Source organism: Lissotriton helveticus, chromosome 10, assembly GCF_964261635.1.
Source record: "Lissotriton helveticus chromosome 10, aLisHel1.1, whole genome shotgun sequence".
Lineage (NCBI taxonomy): Eukaryota > Metazoa > Chordata > Amphibia > Caudata > Salamandridae > Lissotriton > Lissotriton helveticus.
The window spans coordinates 437,104,014-437,122,328 of NC_136071.1; the positions used below are offsets into that span (position 1 = coordinate 437,104,014).

Sequence of the window (18,315 nt, forward strand, 5' to 3'; positions counted from 1 at the left end):
ACATAACTTCGGGACATCCGGGAATGCAGGATACGAGATGGAGCGGGAGTTGCCCTTGGTACGTCTGGAAACATGGAAAGTAACTCCCTCTGGGGTCAAGACCCGACCCGTAAGGTCCAAGGCTCTCACATCTGAAACTCTACGACACGAAATCAGACATAGCAGCATCGCTAACTTAGCCGAAATCTGTTTCCTTGACAGATATTTATTGGTCGGCCACTCCCGAAACAAGTTAAGGACCTTATTCACATCCCACAAAACTGAGTATCGGGGTTCCGTAGGAACTGATAACCGAATCCCCCGCAGCAGTTTGCAGACCAGGGGGTGTTCTCCAATCGAGTGGTTGTCCAGCGGGGTATGACCCGCGGAAATGGCCGACCGAAAGGTATTGATTGACCTATACGCCAAACCTTCTTTCGCCAGAGATGCTAAGAAATTAAGGACATGGACAATGTCTGCCCCCATTGGATCAATCTGTTGTCGCAGACACCAACCACTCCACCGAGACCATGCTGATCGGTACCTCTTGTTGGTACTGTTTGCCCATGATTTGGCCAACACCGTGGCAGCGTCCTCCGAAAGTCCCGGGACTTGCCAGCGTTGCCTGTAACCCGCTAGGCCATCAGACACAGGTGGCCCGTGGCCAGGAGGTGGTGAGGTTCCCCCTGAGGATTCTTGAGGAGATCTGGAACGTGGGGTAGAGGGATTGGAAAATCCCAAGAAAGTTCCATCAGAGCTGGAAACCAGGCTTGCGATCTCCAGATCGGGGTAATCACCACCAGATCCGCCTGCTGTCTCCTCACCTGGGTTGACACTCTCATGATCATCGCAAAGGGGGGAAACGCATAGCCCCTTTCCTTGCTCCAATCTTGCAGAAATGCATCCACCGCCAGCGCTCCCGGGTCCGGGCGCCAACTGAAATAACGCCTAAGTTGGGCGTCCAGACGGGAAGCAAAGAGGTCCACTGAAAACGGACCCCATCTGTTCCCGATCGCCTCGAACACATCGGGGCGGAGTTGCCACAGGCTGGCGTCTCTCCAATGACGAGACCACCAGTCCGCTACCCGGTTGGCTGAGCCGGGAAGGTGCTCCGCCGACAGGGATATCTCGTTGGACAGGCAGTACTCCCACAGGGACCTGGCGAGGTCGGACAAAGCCCGGGACCTGGTTCCTCCCAGGTGGTTGATATAGCGCACCGCCGCCACGTTGTCCATCTTCAGAAGGATACAGCACTGAATCATGTCTTTCGTCCAATACCTCACCGCGAAGGAACCTGCCATTAACTCCAGGCAGTTGATGTGATGGACCTTCTCGGCGGATGACCATACTCCGCCGGTAGAAACGGCGCCACAGCGTGCGCCCCAGCCCAGGCCGCTGGCATCGGATTCTATCACCAAATCCGGCATGGAACCGAAGATCGCTCGCCCGTTCCAAGCATCCATATGCTCGATCCACCATCGAAGTTCGGTCCTCTCCTCTTCCGTGAGGGGAACGACCTGGGAGTAGGTAAGGCCCTTGCGGAGGTGAAGCGCCTTGAGGCGCTGTAGGGCCCGATAGTGAAGGGGCCCCGGCAATATCGCCTGAATAGAAGACGACAGGAGACCGACAACCCTGGCCAGGTGTCGCAACAGAATCGTTGGGCGAGCCAGGGTGCGTCTCAGTTCGTGTCTGATCTTGGATAGTTTCCACGAGGGTAGTGACAATGTGGCCTCCACTGAGTCTATCATGAAACCAAGGAACTGCATCCTCCGCGCTGGGAGAAGGTCCGATTTGGCCCGGTTGATGATGAACCCTAAGGACTCTAGAAGGTCGACCGCTCTTTGAAGCTGGACCAACAGCTTCCGCGGACATTGGTTTAGGAGGAGCATGTTGTCCAAATAGATGATAAGACGAACGCCCTCCGTGCGCAAGCGCTCCACCACCGGTTTCAGCACCTTGGTGAAACACCACGGAGCAGATGACAGTCCGAAAGGAAGGGAGGCAAACTCGTAGACCTGTGGACCCCACTGGAATTGAAGGAAACGCCTGTGGGGGCGAAGATGGGGATCGTGAGGTAGGCATGCTTCAGGTCCAGCCGGACCATCCAGTCCCCCTCCTGAAGTAGATCGCGCAGGAGGTGAATACCCTCCATCTTGAAATGGCGGTAGATAAGCCAGCCATTGAATTCTTTGAGGTTCATCACCGGGCGATAGCCTCCGTCCTGCTTCTCCACAAGAAAAAGATTGCAGAGGAAACCTCGCGGGTGCAGCTCTGCCTGCACAATAGCCCCATTCTGTAGGAGGTCTGCGACCTCTTTGTCTATCAGAGAGCATTGATCCTGTGTGAAGACGATAGGTCTGGGGCGGACGGACTGCCTGGGGAGTCCCGAGTACTCTATTTGAAACCCTCCGACGGTCTGTAAGACCCAGGCGTCGGAGGTGAGCGAAGACCATGCTTGAAGAAAAAACTGAAGTCTGCCCCCCACTTTCAGACCCCTTACATTCTGAAGTCTCACCTCTGTGATTATTGTAGCCGCCGTCTCCTCTTCCTCTTCCACCGAGGCGACAGGGATAACCTCTGGTTTGATAGAAGTTTCCGAACTTGTCCGGATCCTGGTATTGACCCCTGTGAGAGTCGCCCTGCTTGTAGGAGCCTCTGTTACCGGGTCTGCCAGACGAACGGCCCCTCCCTCGGCTGGCGGCCCCAAAAACACAGGGGGTGAAGATCCTTTTTACAGACGTCTGGGCCTTGTCCAAAGAGTTAAAGGTATTCACGAATTTGCCCAGCTCTTTGACGAACGGGTCACCGAAGAGGTTACCCTCTGCTATCGGGCCCGCCTCGGATGTGGCTAGTTCCCCCAATTTCGGGTCAATCTTAATCAGGATAGATCTCCTCCTTTCCGTAGAGATGGCTACATTCGCATTTCCTAGGAAAATAATCGCCCTTTGCGCCCAGCCAGAAAGGGTCTCCGGGGAAATCAGGGACCCCGAAGCCTTGGCGTCTTCAGCCATATCCAGGATTTTTGCCAAAGGCCCCGCCGTGTCCAAGAGTTTATCCTGGCAGGCCCTCCACGAATGGTCTATACCCTTTTTAGGGTCCTTCACAAACTTCGTGAGGAAGGTGGACATCTTGGGGTCAATCTCTGGGGTAACCGTGACCTTACCCTCCATGGTGGGGCGCGGACACTCAGCCCGAAGGCAACTACGCACCTCCTGGTCCAAAGGCTTACGAAGCCTGGCTGCCATGTATGCCGCCACTTTGGGGGCGGGAACCCAATGCGATGAGCGCGGGTGGAGCAACTCGTCCGGGTTGAGCATGTCTGAGCTGGGGTCGGAGCCCGATGCCTGCGTGGGGTCCGCCGGAGTCCACGAACGCTCCGGTTCCCCATCCCCATCTGAGGTTTGGGGTGACTCATCTGGGTCAACGGTGGTTGCGTCGTCCTGACCCCCTCCCAAAGCTTCAGATGGTACCTCTTTTGGGGTCGAGGGGGTATCGGCAGTCTTTGCGTCTAGAAACGCCTTTTTCAGTCGGGAGAAGGCATCGGAATCCACCCCCGTGTCCTCCGAGCGCCTCCTTTCGTGCTCCGCAGAACTCGTCGATGGTTGGTCTAGAGGTATGGGGCCAGACTACCCGAAGGGTCTGCCCCTGGTCCAAGGGGTTGGCACCGTGCCTGAAGCTGGTCAATCTTCTTTTCTAGTGGTGCAACCACCCGCGTTAAAGCTTTCAAAATTGAGGAGTCCATGACTTGGCAGAAGTGATCATCCACCGGTAGGTACATGACCTGCTGCTCCTCCTCCTCCTCATAGTACTCATCGTATTCCATCGCCTCTGCGCAACAGCAGTAAGCCAAGCAAATAGGGGGTATGATCGGACAGAGCCCGTAAGTATATATTTCTTCCCACCGCAGCGGGGTCAGTAATAACAAAACCGGGACCCAACAACCTCTGCTATGAGGTAATGAGGAAAACCTGTCTGGGCCGGTCCCAAAGTGCAAGAAAATCCTAACCGCCACGCGGGTGTTCAGGCTCCAGACAGGGGCTCTGGTAACAATAAATTTTGCCTTCTCGCTGCTTTCCCGTAATGCTTCCTATACTTTTATAGGGCAAACGCACAATTTTCCCCCGTGGCGCGCGAGACAGTCGAGCCGCCTTCCCGTACTCTATCTCATAAAGCGGAACTCGACGATTCACGCCCAACGGGGGGTAAAGCTCTTCAGAGCGGCAGCGCGAGGCGCGCCGTCCCCTAGCGGCGGGAGGCCGCCCGCACACAGAGCCTAGAAGCAGAATCGCGAAAGGAGCGGAGAACGCCCCCGCGGCCACACACCGAGTCGCCGTTACAACCCCCTCAGGGGAAAAAACATCAACACATCAGTGTATGCGACCCTGTACAACATAAACCATACAAATCTCATTGAAATTAGAGTTAGTCAGAAGGAAAGAAAAAAACACTCATCTGTATGCTGCTGGAGCAGCGAAGAAAGAGGTGGATAGAGTGCCAACAGAGGAAGATAAGAGGATCCCGAGCCTGTGATTGGACAGTGATTGGGACATTTTCTGTTTCTATTTTCCCTGATACTCATGGGAAATATAGTTTGTTTAAACATGTTGATACCTTTGTAATGGCTGCTGGAGTACAATAAAGGGAGAAAGTGACAGCCTAATCAGAAGCCTCCGCTCCTGACATAGAATACGTTTCCATTGAGGACCTCCTTAATGTGTATATTTTTTTGATTGCAAATAAATATGTTTTGAGAGGCACCATTCGATTATGAGACTTTTATCAACAACAAGGTTTGCACCTTTCCACCGAGAGTATCTAGGGCCCGATGTAGGTAAATCCCATTTACCGATTTTGAAATACCGAATTTTACCGATTCGGTATTTCAAAATCGGTAAATGGGATGTAGGTCCCAACATCTGGATTCGTTACCGAATCCTTAACAATTCTTTAATTACCGATTCGGTAAATACCGAATCGGTAATGCCCATTCATTCCTATGGGCTTTGAAGGCCATAGGAATAATTAGGCATTACCGGTAATTAAAGAATTCACAAGGGTGCAGGGGGTGTCACTTTGACACCCTCTAGCACCCCCAAAACGGGCATGTGTGCAATGTGGCACACAGACATGCCCTAAGGGCACGTCTGTCTGTCACATGGCACATGTGTACATGCACAGATGTGCATGTACACAGGAATCGTTTTTTTACCATGGATTTGTATTCCATGGTAAAATACCGATTCTGTAAGCCATGTGCTGATGGAACATAGGCTACCTACATTGCATTTTCGGTAATTTTACCGAATCGTTATCATTACCGAATCGGTACATATTACCGAATCGGTAAATTTACCGATTCGGTAATGATAACGAATCGGTAAAATTACCGAAAATGTGCCCCTACATCTCGATAGCCCTTTACCGATCGGAAACGGCCGAAAATCGGTATTTTCGGCCGATTCCGATCGGTAAAGGGCTACCTACATCGGGCCCCTAGTCCTCTTCAGTCTGCTTCAGATTGCAAATACTCCCAAGCATTTTCCTGAACACAGCAACAAGCTCCAGTTGTGTTGATCCTACCATCGCGACAACAGTCATCTTTTTCTCCTTGTGTTACAGCTTTAGGTTCAGTGACCTCATCCCTTGCACAGCCTAGACCTACGTTTCCATATCCAATTACATAATTTGCTAGGACTCCAAGAATGCCCTCAATGCCAAGAAGGGATTTGCACAAAAGAGCTCCTTACCAGATACCAAATCATCTATGCCTAGCCATACCCGTCTAGCAGGCATCACTCTTCACTGAGAGACTGAATGCCGCCTAGGCGAGACTAGATGTTAAAATTCAAGAAGATTTTGCATGCCAGCAATGGGCACACTATCCTGGATATAATCGCCACCCCCTCAACCCTCACCCACTAGCCCAGATGTCCCAAGGTACTGTTCCACCGTCTCTGATTCACCTCCAGCAAGGACTTCTCTGACACATCTTACCCTTTAACCAGACTGGCTTTGTGGCAAAATCAGGAACCACAACAAACCTGCTTGCACTATTAGTACTGACAGAGAAAGCATCGGCCTCGATAATGCCACTTCATTGCTATTTTGTTGATCTCAAGGCGGCCTTCAACTGTGTGACCAGGAGTCTTTTATGGCTTAAACTGCAAGAATGGGGGGTCTCTTCTGCCCTTCTAAAGGCCATAATCCAGCTTCACTCTAGCACCTGGATCCGTATAAAATTGGGAGAAGATTCCCACGTCTCAAGGAAAATACAAACATTTTGTGGGGTAAAACAAGGGTGTATATTGGCACCCCTTCTTTTCAACCTCTTCATCTCAGACTTATCACAGCTACTTGATGAAGGTAATTGCCACCCTCCAAAACTCTGCTGTACCAGCGTAAGCAACCTGCTATATGCAAACGATCTTGTCTTGCTCAGCCATTCTAGGGTCGGCAACAATCTGGAATTAAACCTATCAAAGACAATAACACTCGGGAAAAGGAAGCCACTAAGTGGAGAGTTGCTTTTTAATGGCAAAAGCATTGAACGTACCACCGCTTACAAATATCTGGAGATCTTTATGGATTCAAGGGGCACCTTCTGCAAACAGAAGGAAGCTGTCAGGGCAAAGGCTCTGTCAATCGAGGTAGCACTTACGAAGCTTGCGAGGCAATTATCCGGCCCAAGTCTGTCCCCCCTTTTAACCGTCATGAAAGCCAAAACTTCCAATTATATATCGTATGGTCAGGAGATAATGCTGAGGAAAGACTCATGTCTGGTAAACAAGATAACAATAAGAATCTTTAAGCGAGCATGGAGACTACCGGAATCTCCATACCCAGCTCAGATAAGATGAGCTCGGTCTTCTTGACCATTGAGGAGTTGGGACCAGCGCTTTTATCGAGCTTTGCAACAAATTGTGCATTTCATGTGAAGGAAGCCTGGAGGCCATACTGTGGCAAGGCATATCAACCAGTAAAGTGGTTCGAAAATAACGCTTCTATTTAGAACACTCTGCGAATGCTGGACGCAATTGAAATTTGGTGAATTAACCCATCCCTGCAGACCCGCAAAACATACATTAAAAAGAGTCCAGCTCCGGTTCTTGCACTCTGACAGGGTACAACTGACAAAACGCAAACACGCCTGGACGTTATATTGGGGTTTAAGCCAGGGACCGCGGTGCTACATCTATGAGTAGCATGAAAAAAAGTTTCCTGGCCCTCAGGATGGGCGAATGCCCATTTTTACAACATCTACCAGATTGGCGCCGATCAAACGACAATACAATGTGCAGGGGGTGTGGGTGCACCACATAATCAATTGGGCATGTGGTGTCCAATTGCCCTGCCCTACTCAACGATCGAAGGATGCTGCTACAGGGCGAATGGAATAAACAAGAGCGTCAAAAAGGTTAATGCAGTGGGAGTCCCAGTAACCAAATCCCCATCTTTTTGCATTGGGTCGCCTCCCACTTACTAATGCAGTCAGACGCTATCTTTTACTCTGGATTAACATGGCTGCCCAATTTACTCCATGGCCCGTGTTTTTTAGCAGAGACACCAGAGTCCCTTCCCTTCTCCGCACAGGGACCATTCTCCTTTTCAGATAGAGCCCTAAAGTGAGTGGATCGGACAGTTGGACTTTTCTGGACCGTGTCTTGACCATTTCTCTCTCTTTTTCTTCTCTGTGTTCTAACAGAATGGCCCTTCTCTAGCAATGGAGTCATTCTGCCCTTCATGTCACATCTTTTACAGAATTCACATGGCATCAGGAAAATTATGAAAAATTAAATCCGGTACCCTCTTGGCTCTATGTAATTATGCTCCGCCAAACATTTTAACTTTTGTATTACTGAACCTCTGTTTTATAACTTTTTATTATCAGAGTGTTTTCCTATTGTGGAGATTTTAATTAATCGAACAATAAACTTTCTTACTATTGTCACTTCCCTGACACCTTATATAGCAGAGCGACACACCTGGAATCCCCGTGGCTACTCAACATAAGACCCAAAATACAACAGGCTGCTTCCAGGCCCCAGTTTTTTAAACCATGCACTCAACCTGTTTCCAAAACTAACTTGAACAAGTGCGTCACCAAGGCGTCTTACAAAATACAACCCCAAGCAGGATCCACTTGTGGTCAGACAAAGACCAGCAGCGGCTCCCTTTACCTCCAAAGGGGGAGAATAATAATTTGGAACTGGTAGTGAGAAACGTTTGCAGTTTAGCTGCAGAATGTTTTCTAAAGAATAGCACTGCTTAAACACTCGACTTTCATCAGTGATTAATATCCCTTTTCGAATCAGTGCTCGAGGAATGAGCACGAGAGCATCCATTTAAAGCCTCTGCACAGCACAAGGGTAGCATTACAACTCTTAGGTTTTACAAAATCAGTGGCTTTTTAGAGTTGGCTCGTGTATGCAGACTGTTCTGGAGAGGGTTAAAGTTGAAAGGTGATTGATAAAACTGCTTAAGTGAGCACTTTAAAATCACTGATTAGGTAGTGCATTGGAACCAGTATTACCGGGCTGGATTTACCATTTTCAGTTGGTCATTATACTCCTGCACCATCCAGTCATAAGTTAAACATGTTGGCATGGAAAATAATTATGCAGATCTGTTTTTTCTGGGTCATGTTATGCATAAGTTTCTTGATTCTGGTCTGTTTAACCATCCCATTTACTACCTGCATGATCAGGTTGTAAATCGGAGGTGGAGGCGATGTGGCGAATTGTGGGTCAGAAGGTCAAAACGGTGCTGGGAAGTTCCTGCAGGGTGGGGAGCTTTGACAACCCCCGTTTATGTTGCTTGATGCCTGGGGCTCCTCTCAGGGTTAGGCCTGAGAGGAGCTCCAGGCATCAAGCAACACAAAAGGAGGTTGTCAAAGCTCCCCACCCTGCAGGAACTTCCCTGCACCGTTTTGACCTTCTGACCCAGCGCTTTGTTGTTAGTGAGCGTCAGGGGTCTGGAGGCCTTGGTCAGGGTCAGGATCATTATCTGCTTCGCCCTGGCTGCTGGACTGCTCAGAAGGGTCGGGTATGCTGTGCCTCTACCTGCTGCCCTTCAACTACCACCAGCCAAATGGGTTTACCGATTCCAAGGTCGCACCTGCTAAAATTGGGTCTGGTAAAAACTGAGTGTTTTGTGGAAACAGTAATTTCAGGTCTGGAATCATCGGCTCTCTTGGAAGCAGGCAGAGCATTTTCTCCCTAAGATATTCTGCTTTGACTGACTCACAATCAGTACCCAAGTATTTTTCTGGGAACCATTTGGTTTTAGCACATTTTTACCTCTTTAAATTACAGAGGTAGCCAATTCAATGAGTTTAAGCTTAAGGAAATGTAAGTTCCAAAGTAAATATTTGAATACTATCGAGAATCAATTATACTCACTGTAGTGTTTGTTTTTCCTTTAAATCAAGGTATTTCTCATCCTGACATTTTTCTAAATCCTACATCTCCAATCGAGGAGCACTTTCTAGTCTAACAACAATCCTCCCAGAACATGTTGCTGGAAATTTCCTCACACACCGCCCCAACCTCAGGATGAATCTGATTTACCACCCTACAGGTTAAACCAACACTGTTGAAGAATGCATGGAATTCCTCACATCTCAATTAATCAGCTCAGACAATATTATCTTCCTCCTGGACTTTATTCTACTCTGAATCTAATCAAATCAAGCACGCCCCACCTCTTGGCCAGTGACCCCATTCCGGTGGACTGGTCCAACCATATACTGATCCCTGTCATGGTATCTTTCACCAGCATTAAAACCTCTGCTCAACTTTAGAAGACCAAAATTTGGTTCAGGGACACAAGCAACCTCAACATCAAAGCCATGGCTAACACAGCCCTCTCAGGTCCCAATTAACATCAGTGAGGCCACAGACAGAGCCAACTTCAAAACCCTAAAACCTACTTCTATGCCCTATGCTAGGAGAGCATGGAAAGTATAATAACTTGCAGTTAGATTTTTCTAGGGATAAAGAGTGCACTGCATACCTTGTTTATAGCAGAATGTTCCCTGAGAAAGGCAAACATGCGTTCAGTATCAGCATCAACTCCTTCTAGGCCCAGTATCAGCTTTTAATGGAAAGTGCAATGCAGAGATGGCATCTCTGGCAAGCAGAATCATCTTCAGGTCTACTGTTACCTATAAGAACAATGTTCTACAGATTCCTATGCATCCTTATGTTTTCGCTTTATGGTTGTGTTACATGTCATCCATCTTTTTATCAATAAATAGGATGTGTTTTCTGAAATGTCATCATAGTAGTTAGAAATCCGACCTAGTTGGCTTGGAGGGGCTATAGAAGTGTTAACTCTCAAGAGTCCTAAGGATCCTACCTGAGGACATGCGTGTTAGTTCACAGTACATACATCTAAATCATATACTAATGCCGTAGAGCTATTGTTACAGGTGGGCCACTTTTTCCTATACCACTGTGTCATCCACTTTGACGTTCATGGTTTCGGTGTGCAACCTCTGCCATTTGCATCTGATGTAAGCTCTCCTCATCCTTTTCTTTATCTTTCCTTAGCAAGTGCAGATGTTAAGACTACACAGGAACCGGACCCCGGTGTGCATCTTGGATCTCATTCTTCCATTCAAATGACCGAACAACCCAGTATCTTCATGGATACTATTGACTTCCTCATCAGAGTCAATGCTGTGCAGGTTAGTGCAAGCAAAGACGGTGAGTGGGTGTTGATGACTATTGTAAATGAAACAGTTGCAGAGGCTGAATACTGCCTGTATATATCTATGTGCAGCGTAGTAAGGCAGTTACTAGGACGGACTGCCAGGAATCTCTCCAAGGAGGAACATTTGATTTAGTTCTTAATGCTGCCTCTGCCTGTTTACCTCTAGTGATGTTGTTTCTTTCTCTTCCAATTTTTTGCTACCACACCTTTATTAGACGTGGTTGACAGTGCAGTTCCCTTCAAGAACTAGTGCGGCATTCTTCAGCTATTTGCTTATTTGGATCAGTTCACCAATATCGATTTCATCCACTAACTTGGTGTAAGGTCGTCCAGAGGATTATTTCTCTCTAAACTGTTGATTACTTGGTTTATCACTCTGCCTTACATTGCAATGCTTTGGGGGTTTTATTACATCTAAAAAAAAACTATACTCCGCACACATTACGTCACATTTAATTCTTTATTTCATACATGCATTGTATACAGAAGGTGATTTTATTAATTTACTACAGAAAGCATTGTGTGAATGCATTTATCAAGACTCAAGTGTGACACTTACACTAACATGGCTTTTTTTAAATCACTTTAGATGACAATCTTGTGATCAGGCTGTCCTGATGTGATCAACACAAAACAATTAGGAGGTGTGTGTACAAGATGTAAATATGTTAAAATGGGAGCTGTTAATCAAAACCACTAATGCCAGTTTATCACCACCACCAATACCACTGATGCCAAGAACAATACTTAATATGTATAATGCGACCACCACCAGTACCATTGCTGCCAATACCACAACTGACAATATCAAAATCCTCAAAGTCAATAGCACCACCTGCATCAGTACATCGCCAAAGCTGTGATCAGTACCACTACCAGCAATGCAATATCACAGTCAACAAAAGCACAAGTACCACCACCAATACGACCAAAGGCAATATCTCCACTAGCACTAACACCTCCGATACAAGTACCACAAATACCAACACTAGTTATACCACACACACCGCTAGTAGCATCACCAATACCACCATCTTTGCCAACTCCAAAATCACACAAATGCTATTACAAGCAATTCCACCATAATACCAATACCTTCATCAATTCCACCAATAATACAGCAACCAATATCCCAACCACCATTACCACCAGTACCACTAATTACACCAGGATCATCACCACCAACAACGGAACCACCACTACCACCAACATCAGTATCATTGCTATTGTCAAAACCTGTTTGTAGGGCCCTCCGGCAAGCAGGGGCTCCTAGGCCACAGCTGCGGGTCCTCGGATTGTTTGCCTGTAATGTCCCAGGGTCCATCCTACAATGGCTTTGCAAACTTGGCCAAGTACAAATCCATCAGCACTTAGTTCTCAGGGATAGTGGTGGTGTACAATCACAGTCTTTTTACAGAGGTTAGTGTGGAAGTACAAAAGGCTCAGACCTCAACAAACACCCAATAGTGCAATAATATCATTGTCCAACCCAGTGCTTGTCTTTCATAAGGAAAGTACTTAATTACACGGCTAAACTCAACACTACACAAAACATAACAAATTCCTAGGGTAGGGCTGTGATCCTAATTCTTCTAAGTAAGGCTTTTACCCCTCCTCACTTGGTCCGCACCCACCACACTGCTTTACTCTACAGTACTCTAGAATGGGTAACAGTGCAGGTGCGGAGCTTTTTCTATTGGTTACCAGTCTTTAGCGATAATACCCCTCAGTCTCTCACCCCTGGTCTGGGGCGTGGTATGTCCCTTATGGTAGCCTTCTGCACTTCAGTCCGGGATCCACATTCGCCGAGAGGTGTGCTGATCATTTTCAGGCCAGGCAGCTGCTCCCCTCAGAGGGGGGAGATACAGACCACACAGCAGTGTCCTGGAGGCAGCAGTTTCATGCGGCTGTCTTCAGACGGTATCCTCTTTCGGGCTAATGGTATCTGAAAGAAACACGTTAGTGATAGATTCCTTACCTTAGAATATCCCCAGGCGTCAGACTGGATCCGGAATTTTTTTGCATAGCAGTACCCTTGCGCGTCGGTAGGCGTCGTCTGCGGCTCCGTGTCCGTCGTCTGCGTTGTGGGCGTCGTGATGACGTCGTCGGAGTACTTAGACGCCGCCTCCGCGTGCTGACGTCAGTTCTTCCTTTTTCTGCGCCAGCAGCGCAGATCCGGAAAAAGTGGTACCTTAGTCACTTTTTGACTAAACTTTTTTGATCTTTTGATCATCCTTTTTCGAAGTCTTCGACTCCGAACGGTGCCTGTAGGGATGCCAGGTTTCAAACCCTGTGAGGATTGCGACCGACTGATGTCGGTCACCGACCCTCACAGTCGGTGTCTCCACTGCCTCGGCGTCAATCACGACGACAAGACCTGCTCCGACTGTCGGGCGCTAACTTCGAAGGCTAGGCGGGAGCGGTCCCGTAAGCAGCTCGAACTCCGGCAGTCGGCCCCGCGCTGAGAACGGTCCCAGTCCGGACGGAGGTCGAGGGACCGGTCGCGGGAGAGGAGCCATCGGAGCTCCGGGAGTCGACATCACTCACCTGGGTCGAAGTTGTCAGGTAAGCACAAGAAGTCGAAGAGAGGTTATCGCTCTTCCGACTCCCCCCGATGCTCGCGCGACGCGGCCGGGGGTTCTGGTGACACCGCCCACGCGGCTCCGTCGGAGTCGCAGGCGCCGCGTCTGGCCTCATACCCTCCGGTCCCTGGGCCTAACGCGGCCCCGGAGGAGATTGAGCAGTTCCTCATGGCCATGAGGTCCCTCTCTCCTCCGACGGGCTCCGCGGCGCCTCCGGGCCCAGCGGACCCGTCTGGGGGGCCTAGCGGGTCGGGGGCTTCGGTCCTGACGCCGTCGGGTGCTTCGGCTCCGACGCCCCCGGCGCCTTCCGGCCCGGCGCCTTCGGGCCCCACTGGATCCGGATCCGGGTCGCCGCCGGTGGACTTAACGACCTCCCCGGCGCCGACCCCCCAGGTGTTACCCCTGACGCCGCCCTCGGGCGGTGCCGTCCCCGATGCTTCCCTCGACCCGGTTCCGGCGCCGGTGCGGCACCGCCTCAGACACCGTTCGGAGAGTTTACTTTCCATGAACCGGCCACATCTTTTTCTGACCCTGAGTATTAGGAGATGGGTGATGAGGAGTATTGGGAGGGGTCTGAGGACCCTCTGACACGTGAATGTCAGTCCCAAGAGGACTGGACAGGTGAACTTGGGGATGCCAGTGGTCTGGACACTTCGCCCGACACTGGCTTTGTCTCACCTCCTACCATGGCTACGGAGGAGGGGGCAACCTATAGTGTGGTGTTGATGAGGGCGGCCAAGGCCTTGGGCCTTGAGCTCCCCGTCGCGGCCGTGAGGACTAACCTCCTCACTGAGGTCCTTAAGCCGCAGTCATGCTCAGCCGAGCCTCTACTGCCGTTTAACGAGGCCTTGTCCGACGTTCGTTTGGGCACTTGGTCCAAGCCCGCTACAGGTTCGCCTGTAGATAGGAACGTGGCCAGACGCCACCGCCCAGCTCCGGGCGACCCATGTTTCCTGTCCACCCACCCCACCCCCGAGAGCCTGGTCATCCAGGCCTCCAATTCCCAGACCGCATTCCCGTCTGCTCCGCCGGACAGGGAATCCAAGAGGTCTTCCAACACCGCCTGCCTCTTGGGCCGCTACACCCACTCTCTGTGGGATACGGTTGCGGAAGTGCTGCGAGAGTGGAGGTAAGGGCCAAACTCTGCCAAGCCCTTGTGGAAGGCCGGGATGCAGCCAAATATTCTATCCGGTGTGGGCTGGATACCACCGACTCACTAGGTAGAGCGATGGCAACGACAGTGGTGGTCAGACGTCACGCCAGGTTGAGGTCCGCCAACTTTTCGGCTGATGTCCAAAACACACTGATGGACATGCCATTTGATGGCCGTCGCCTTTTTGGTGACATGGCAGACCATGCGCTTCGGCCCCGCGCCAGCAATCGGCTGCTTTTCACTCCTTTCGTGGCCACGGAAGGGGTGTACCCACACGTGCTGCCAGCCACGCTCCGCAGGGTAATACCCAACGCGGTGGCGGCCGTGGGAACCGCCGTGGTGGCGGTCGGGGACAACGGCGAGGTCAGTCCACACCTTCCCCCGCAGCATCCGCCTCAAAACCCTCCTAGTCCGTGCTTTCAGGCCCATGTGACGCCAGTGGGGGCAGGGTTCGCCATCACCTCCTCCACTGGCGCACTGTCACGTCGGACAGGTGGGTGCTGCAAATCGTCCGAAGGGGCTACTCCCTCCCCTTCGAGGCGACCCCTCCAGCCATGCCACCGCAGTACCACCGAGTATCGGGAAATCATTTGCGGCTTCTGCAGGAGGAAGTTACGGCCCTCTTGGCCAAGGGGGCCATCGAGCACGTTCCTGGGCCAGAAGTAGGGTGTGGTTGCTACTCCCACTACTTTCTGGTACCCAAGAAGGGCAAAGGGGGCCTACGCCCTATCTTGGACCTAAGGAACGTCAACGGCTTCCTCCGGAAGGAGAAGTTCAAAATGCTGACACTGGCTCAGGTCTTAGCTGCCCTGGACCCAGGAGACTGGATGGTAGCGTTGGACTTGCAGGACGCTTATTTCCACATCCCTGTCCTGCCGGCCCACCGGCGCTACCTGCGGTTCACGGTTGGCCACAAGCACTTTCAGTATACCGTGCTCCCCTTCGGCCTTACCAGCGCCCCACGGGTGTTCACAAAGGTGATGGCGGTGGTCGCAGCTCATCTACGCAGGTTAGGGGTTTCAGTCTTCCCCTACCTCGACGACTGGTTGTTGAAGGCGGGCTCGCCCCAAACAGTCGTCAGCCACCTCCAGACAACGGCAGACCTCCTGCACCAGCTGGGGTTCTCCCTCAATGTGCCGAAGTCACACCTGTGCTCCTCTCAGAAGCTCCTCTTCATCGGAGCGGTTCTGGACTCAGCACAGTTTCGGGTTTATCCTCCCGAACAGCGGGTCCGGGATATTCAGGCTCTGATTTCACTCTTTCAGCCTTTATCCCGGGTCTCGGTCAGGTTGACGCTGCGGCTTTTGGGGCTGATGGCCTCCTGCATCCTACTGGTGCATCACGCCAGGTGGCGGATGTGGGCTCTGCAGTGGGACCTGAAGTTTCAGTAGGCCCAGCATCAGGGCAACCTGTCCGACCACGTCCTGATCTCGGAGGGCACTGCGAGACAACTGCAGTGGTGGCTCACGGACCGCGATTGGGTCAACGGCAGATCCCTCTCCCTTCCCCAACCGGAGCACGTAGTTGTGACGGATGCGTCCCTCCAGGGCTGGGGAGGCCACATGGGAGAGGCGGAGAGCGAGGTCTCTGGTCTCCGGCGGAGGCCCGGCTCCACATCAACCTTTTGGAGTTGCGGGCGATTCGTCTAGCACTGAAAGCATTCCTCCCCTATGTCCGGGGGAGTGTAGTGCAGGTGTTCACGGACAACACCACCGCCATGTGGTACTGCAACAAATAGGGCGGGGTGGGGTCGTGGACCCTTTGCCAGGAGGCTCTGCGCCTCTGGCAGTGGCTGGAACTCCAGGGCGTGACCCTGGTGGCTCAACACCTGGCAGGTTCTCTGAACGCATGGGCGGACAAGCTCAGCCGTCTGTGCATGATGGATCACGAATGGCGTCTGAACTCGGACGTGGCGCAAGGCCTCTTTCAGTGATGGGGAGAGCCTTGGTTAGATATATTCGCCACCGAAGAGAACGCGCAATGTCATCAGTTCTGCGCGTTGGTATTTCCAAGGCGGCTCTCGCTCGGAGACGCTTTTCGTCGCGAGTGGAGTTGCGGTCTATTGTACGCCTTTCCGCCTATACCACTTCTGTCCAGAGTGCTGAAGAAGATCAAGCGCGACCGGGCACAAGTCATCCTTGTGGCTCCCGACTGGGCACGAAGGTACTGGTATCCAGAGCTACTCAGTATGTCAGTCGATCCCCCGGTTCGTCTGCCTCTTCAGGAGGACCTTCTGTCGCAGCAGCAGGGGACGGTCCTCCACCCGAACCTTTCCAGTCTCCACCTCCATGCTTGGAGATTGAGCGGCGACAGTTGAGGCCTTTTGACTTGCCTCCTGAAGTCTGTAACGTCATTCTGGCAGCAAGGCGTCCCTCCACGAAGTCGGTATACGCCTGCAGGTGGAACACATTTGTGGCATGGTGCACAGCAAAGGCTGTGGATCCTCTTGCTGCCCCTCTCTCTGAGGTTCTTCTCTTCCTTCTTTCTCTTGCCCAGCAGGGCTCTGCTCTGGGCACTATCAAGGGCTACCTTTCTGCCCTTTCAGCCTTTCTAAGGCTGCCTGATCAACCTTCTTTGTTCAAGTCCCCTATTGTAAATCGTTTTCTTAAAGGCATCACACACACGTTCCCTCCTGTTCCGTTTGTGATGCCTCAGTGGGACTTGAACCTTGTTCTTACGTTTCTGATGTGCGCTCCCTTTGAGCCACTTCACAACTGTCCTCTCCGCCTTCTTACTTTGAAGACTGCTTTCCTGGTTGCCATCACCTCTACCAGGAGAGTGAGTGAGCTCCAGGCCCTTTCTTGTACTCCTCCTCCTTTCCTTTCTGTCCATCCGGACAAGGTTGTGTTATGTACTAAGCCATCTTTCCTGCCCAAGGTTGTCACAGCCTTCCACATCGGGCAATCTATCACCTTGCCAACCTTCTTCCCGCCACCGTATCCCTCTAAAGAGGAAGAGCGGCTCCACCGTCTGGACCCAAAACGTGCGCTCTCATTCTATCTGGATCGCACAAGCCAGTTCTGGGTGGATGACCAACTCTTTGTTGGTTACGTGGGCGCTAAGAAGGGGAAAGCGGTGCACAAGAGGACCATCTCCCGGTGGATCATCTTGTGTATCCAGGCATGTTACTCCTTGGCTAAAAAGGAGCCCCCTGTTGGATTGCGGGCTCACTCCACCCGAGCCACGGCGACTACAACTGCCCTGGGCCGGGGAGTGCCGTTACAAGACATCTGTCAGGCAGCTACGTGGGCCTCGCTGCGCACGTTTGCAAGACACTACTGCCTCGACAGCCAAGTCTGGAGGGATGGCTTCTTTGGCCGTTCTGTCCTCCAGGACTTTCTGGTGTGATTATTGGTTCGCAGACCCACCACCGGGGTTGGTATTGCTGGGGTATCTATTCTAAGGTAAGGAATCTATCACTAACGTGTCTCTTTCAGATGCACAAGTTACTACTTGTGTACGATATATCTGTAAGAGACATTAGTTAGTGATAGATTCCTTACCGACTTACCCGTCCTCCCCGTTCTGCGAACCGATATCTAGGGTTAGGGTTATCCCCTTTCAGGGCCCTAGTTTCAATGGCACCAGTGTTGGTTTTTAACGTGGCTCAGCTCTTCTGGCGCGGAAAAGCTGTGTCTAAGAACTGACGTCAGCACGCGGAGGCGGCGTCTAAGTACTCCGATGACGTCATCACGGTGCCGACGACGGACGCGGAGCCGCAGACGACGCCTACCAAGGTGCAAGGGTACTGCTACGCAAAAAAAATTCAGATCCAGTCTGACGCCTGGGGATATTCTAAGGTAAGGAATCTATCACTAACTAATGTCTCTTACAGATATATCGTTACACAAGTAGTAACTTGTGCGTCAGCAGCACTATCTTCTTGCT

The 18,315-nt window shown here is 51.2% G+C and overlaps 1 protein-coding gene across 4 annotated transcripts in view; it reads left to right on the forward strand.

Annotated features, from left to right (window-relative positions):
- CFAP70 (cilia and flagella associated protein 70) overlaps positions 1–18,315 on the forward strand; it is a 1,288,671-nt gene that overhangs the window by 977,143 nt on the left and 293,213 nt on the right. For all 4 annotated transcript variants that reach the window (XM_078662924.1, XM_078662925.1, XM_078662923.1 and 1 more), the window contains one exon: positions 10,530–10,666. In XM_078662924.1, coding sequence (XP_078519050.1) covers positions 10,530–10,666 — 137 coding nt within the window. The remainder of the gene's footprint in view (positions 1–10,529; positions 10,667–18,315) is intronic.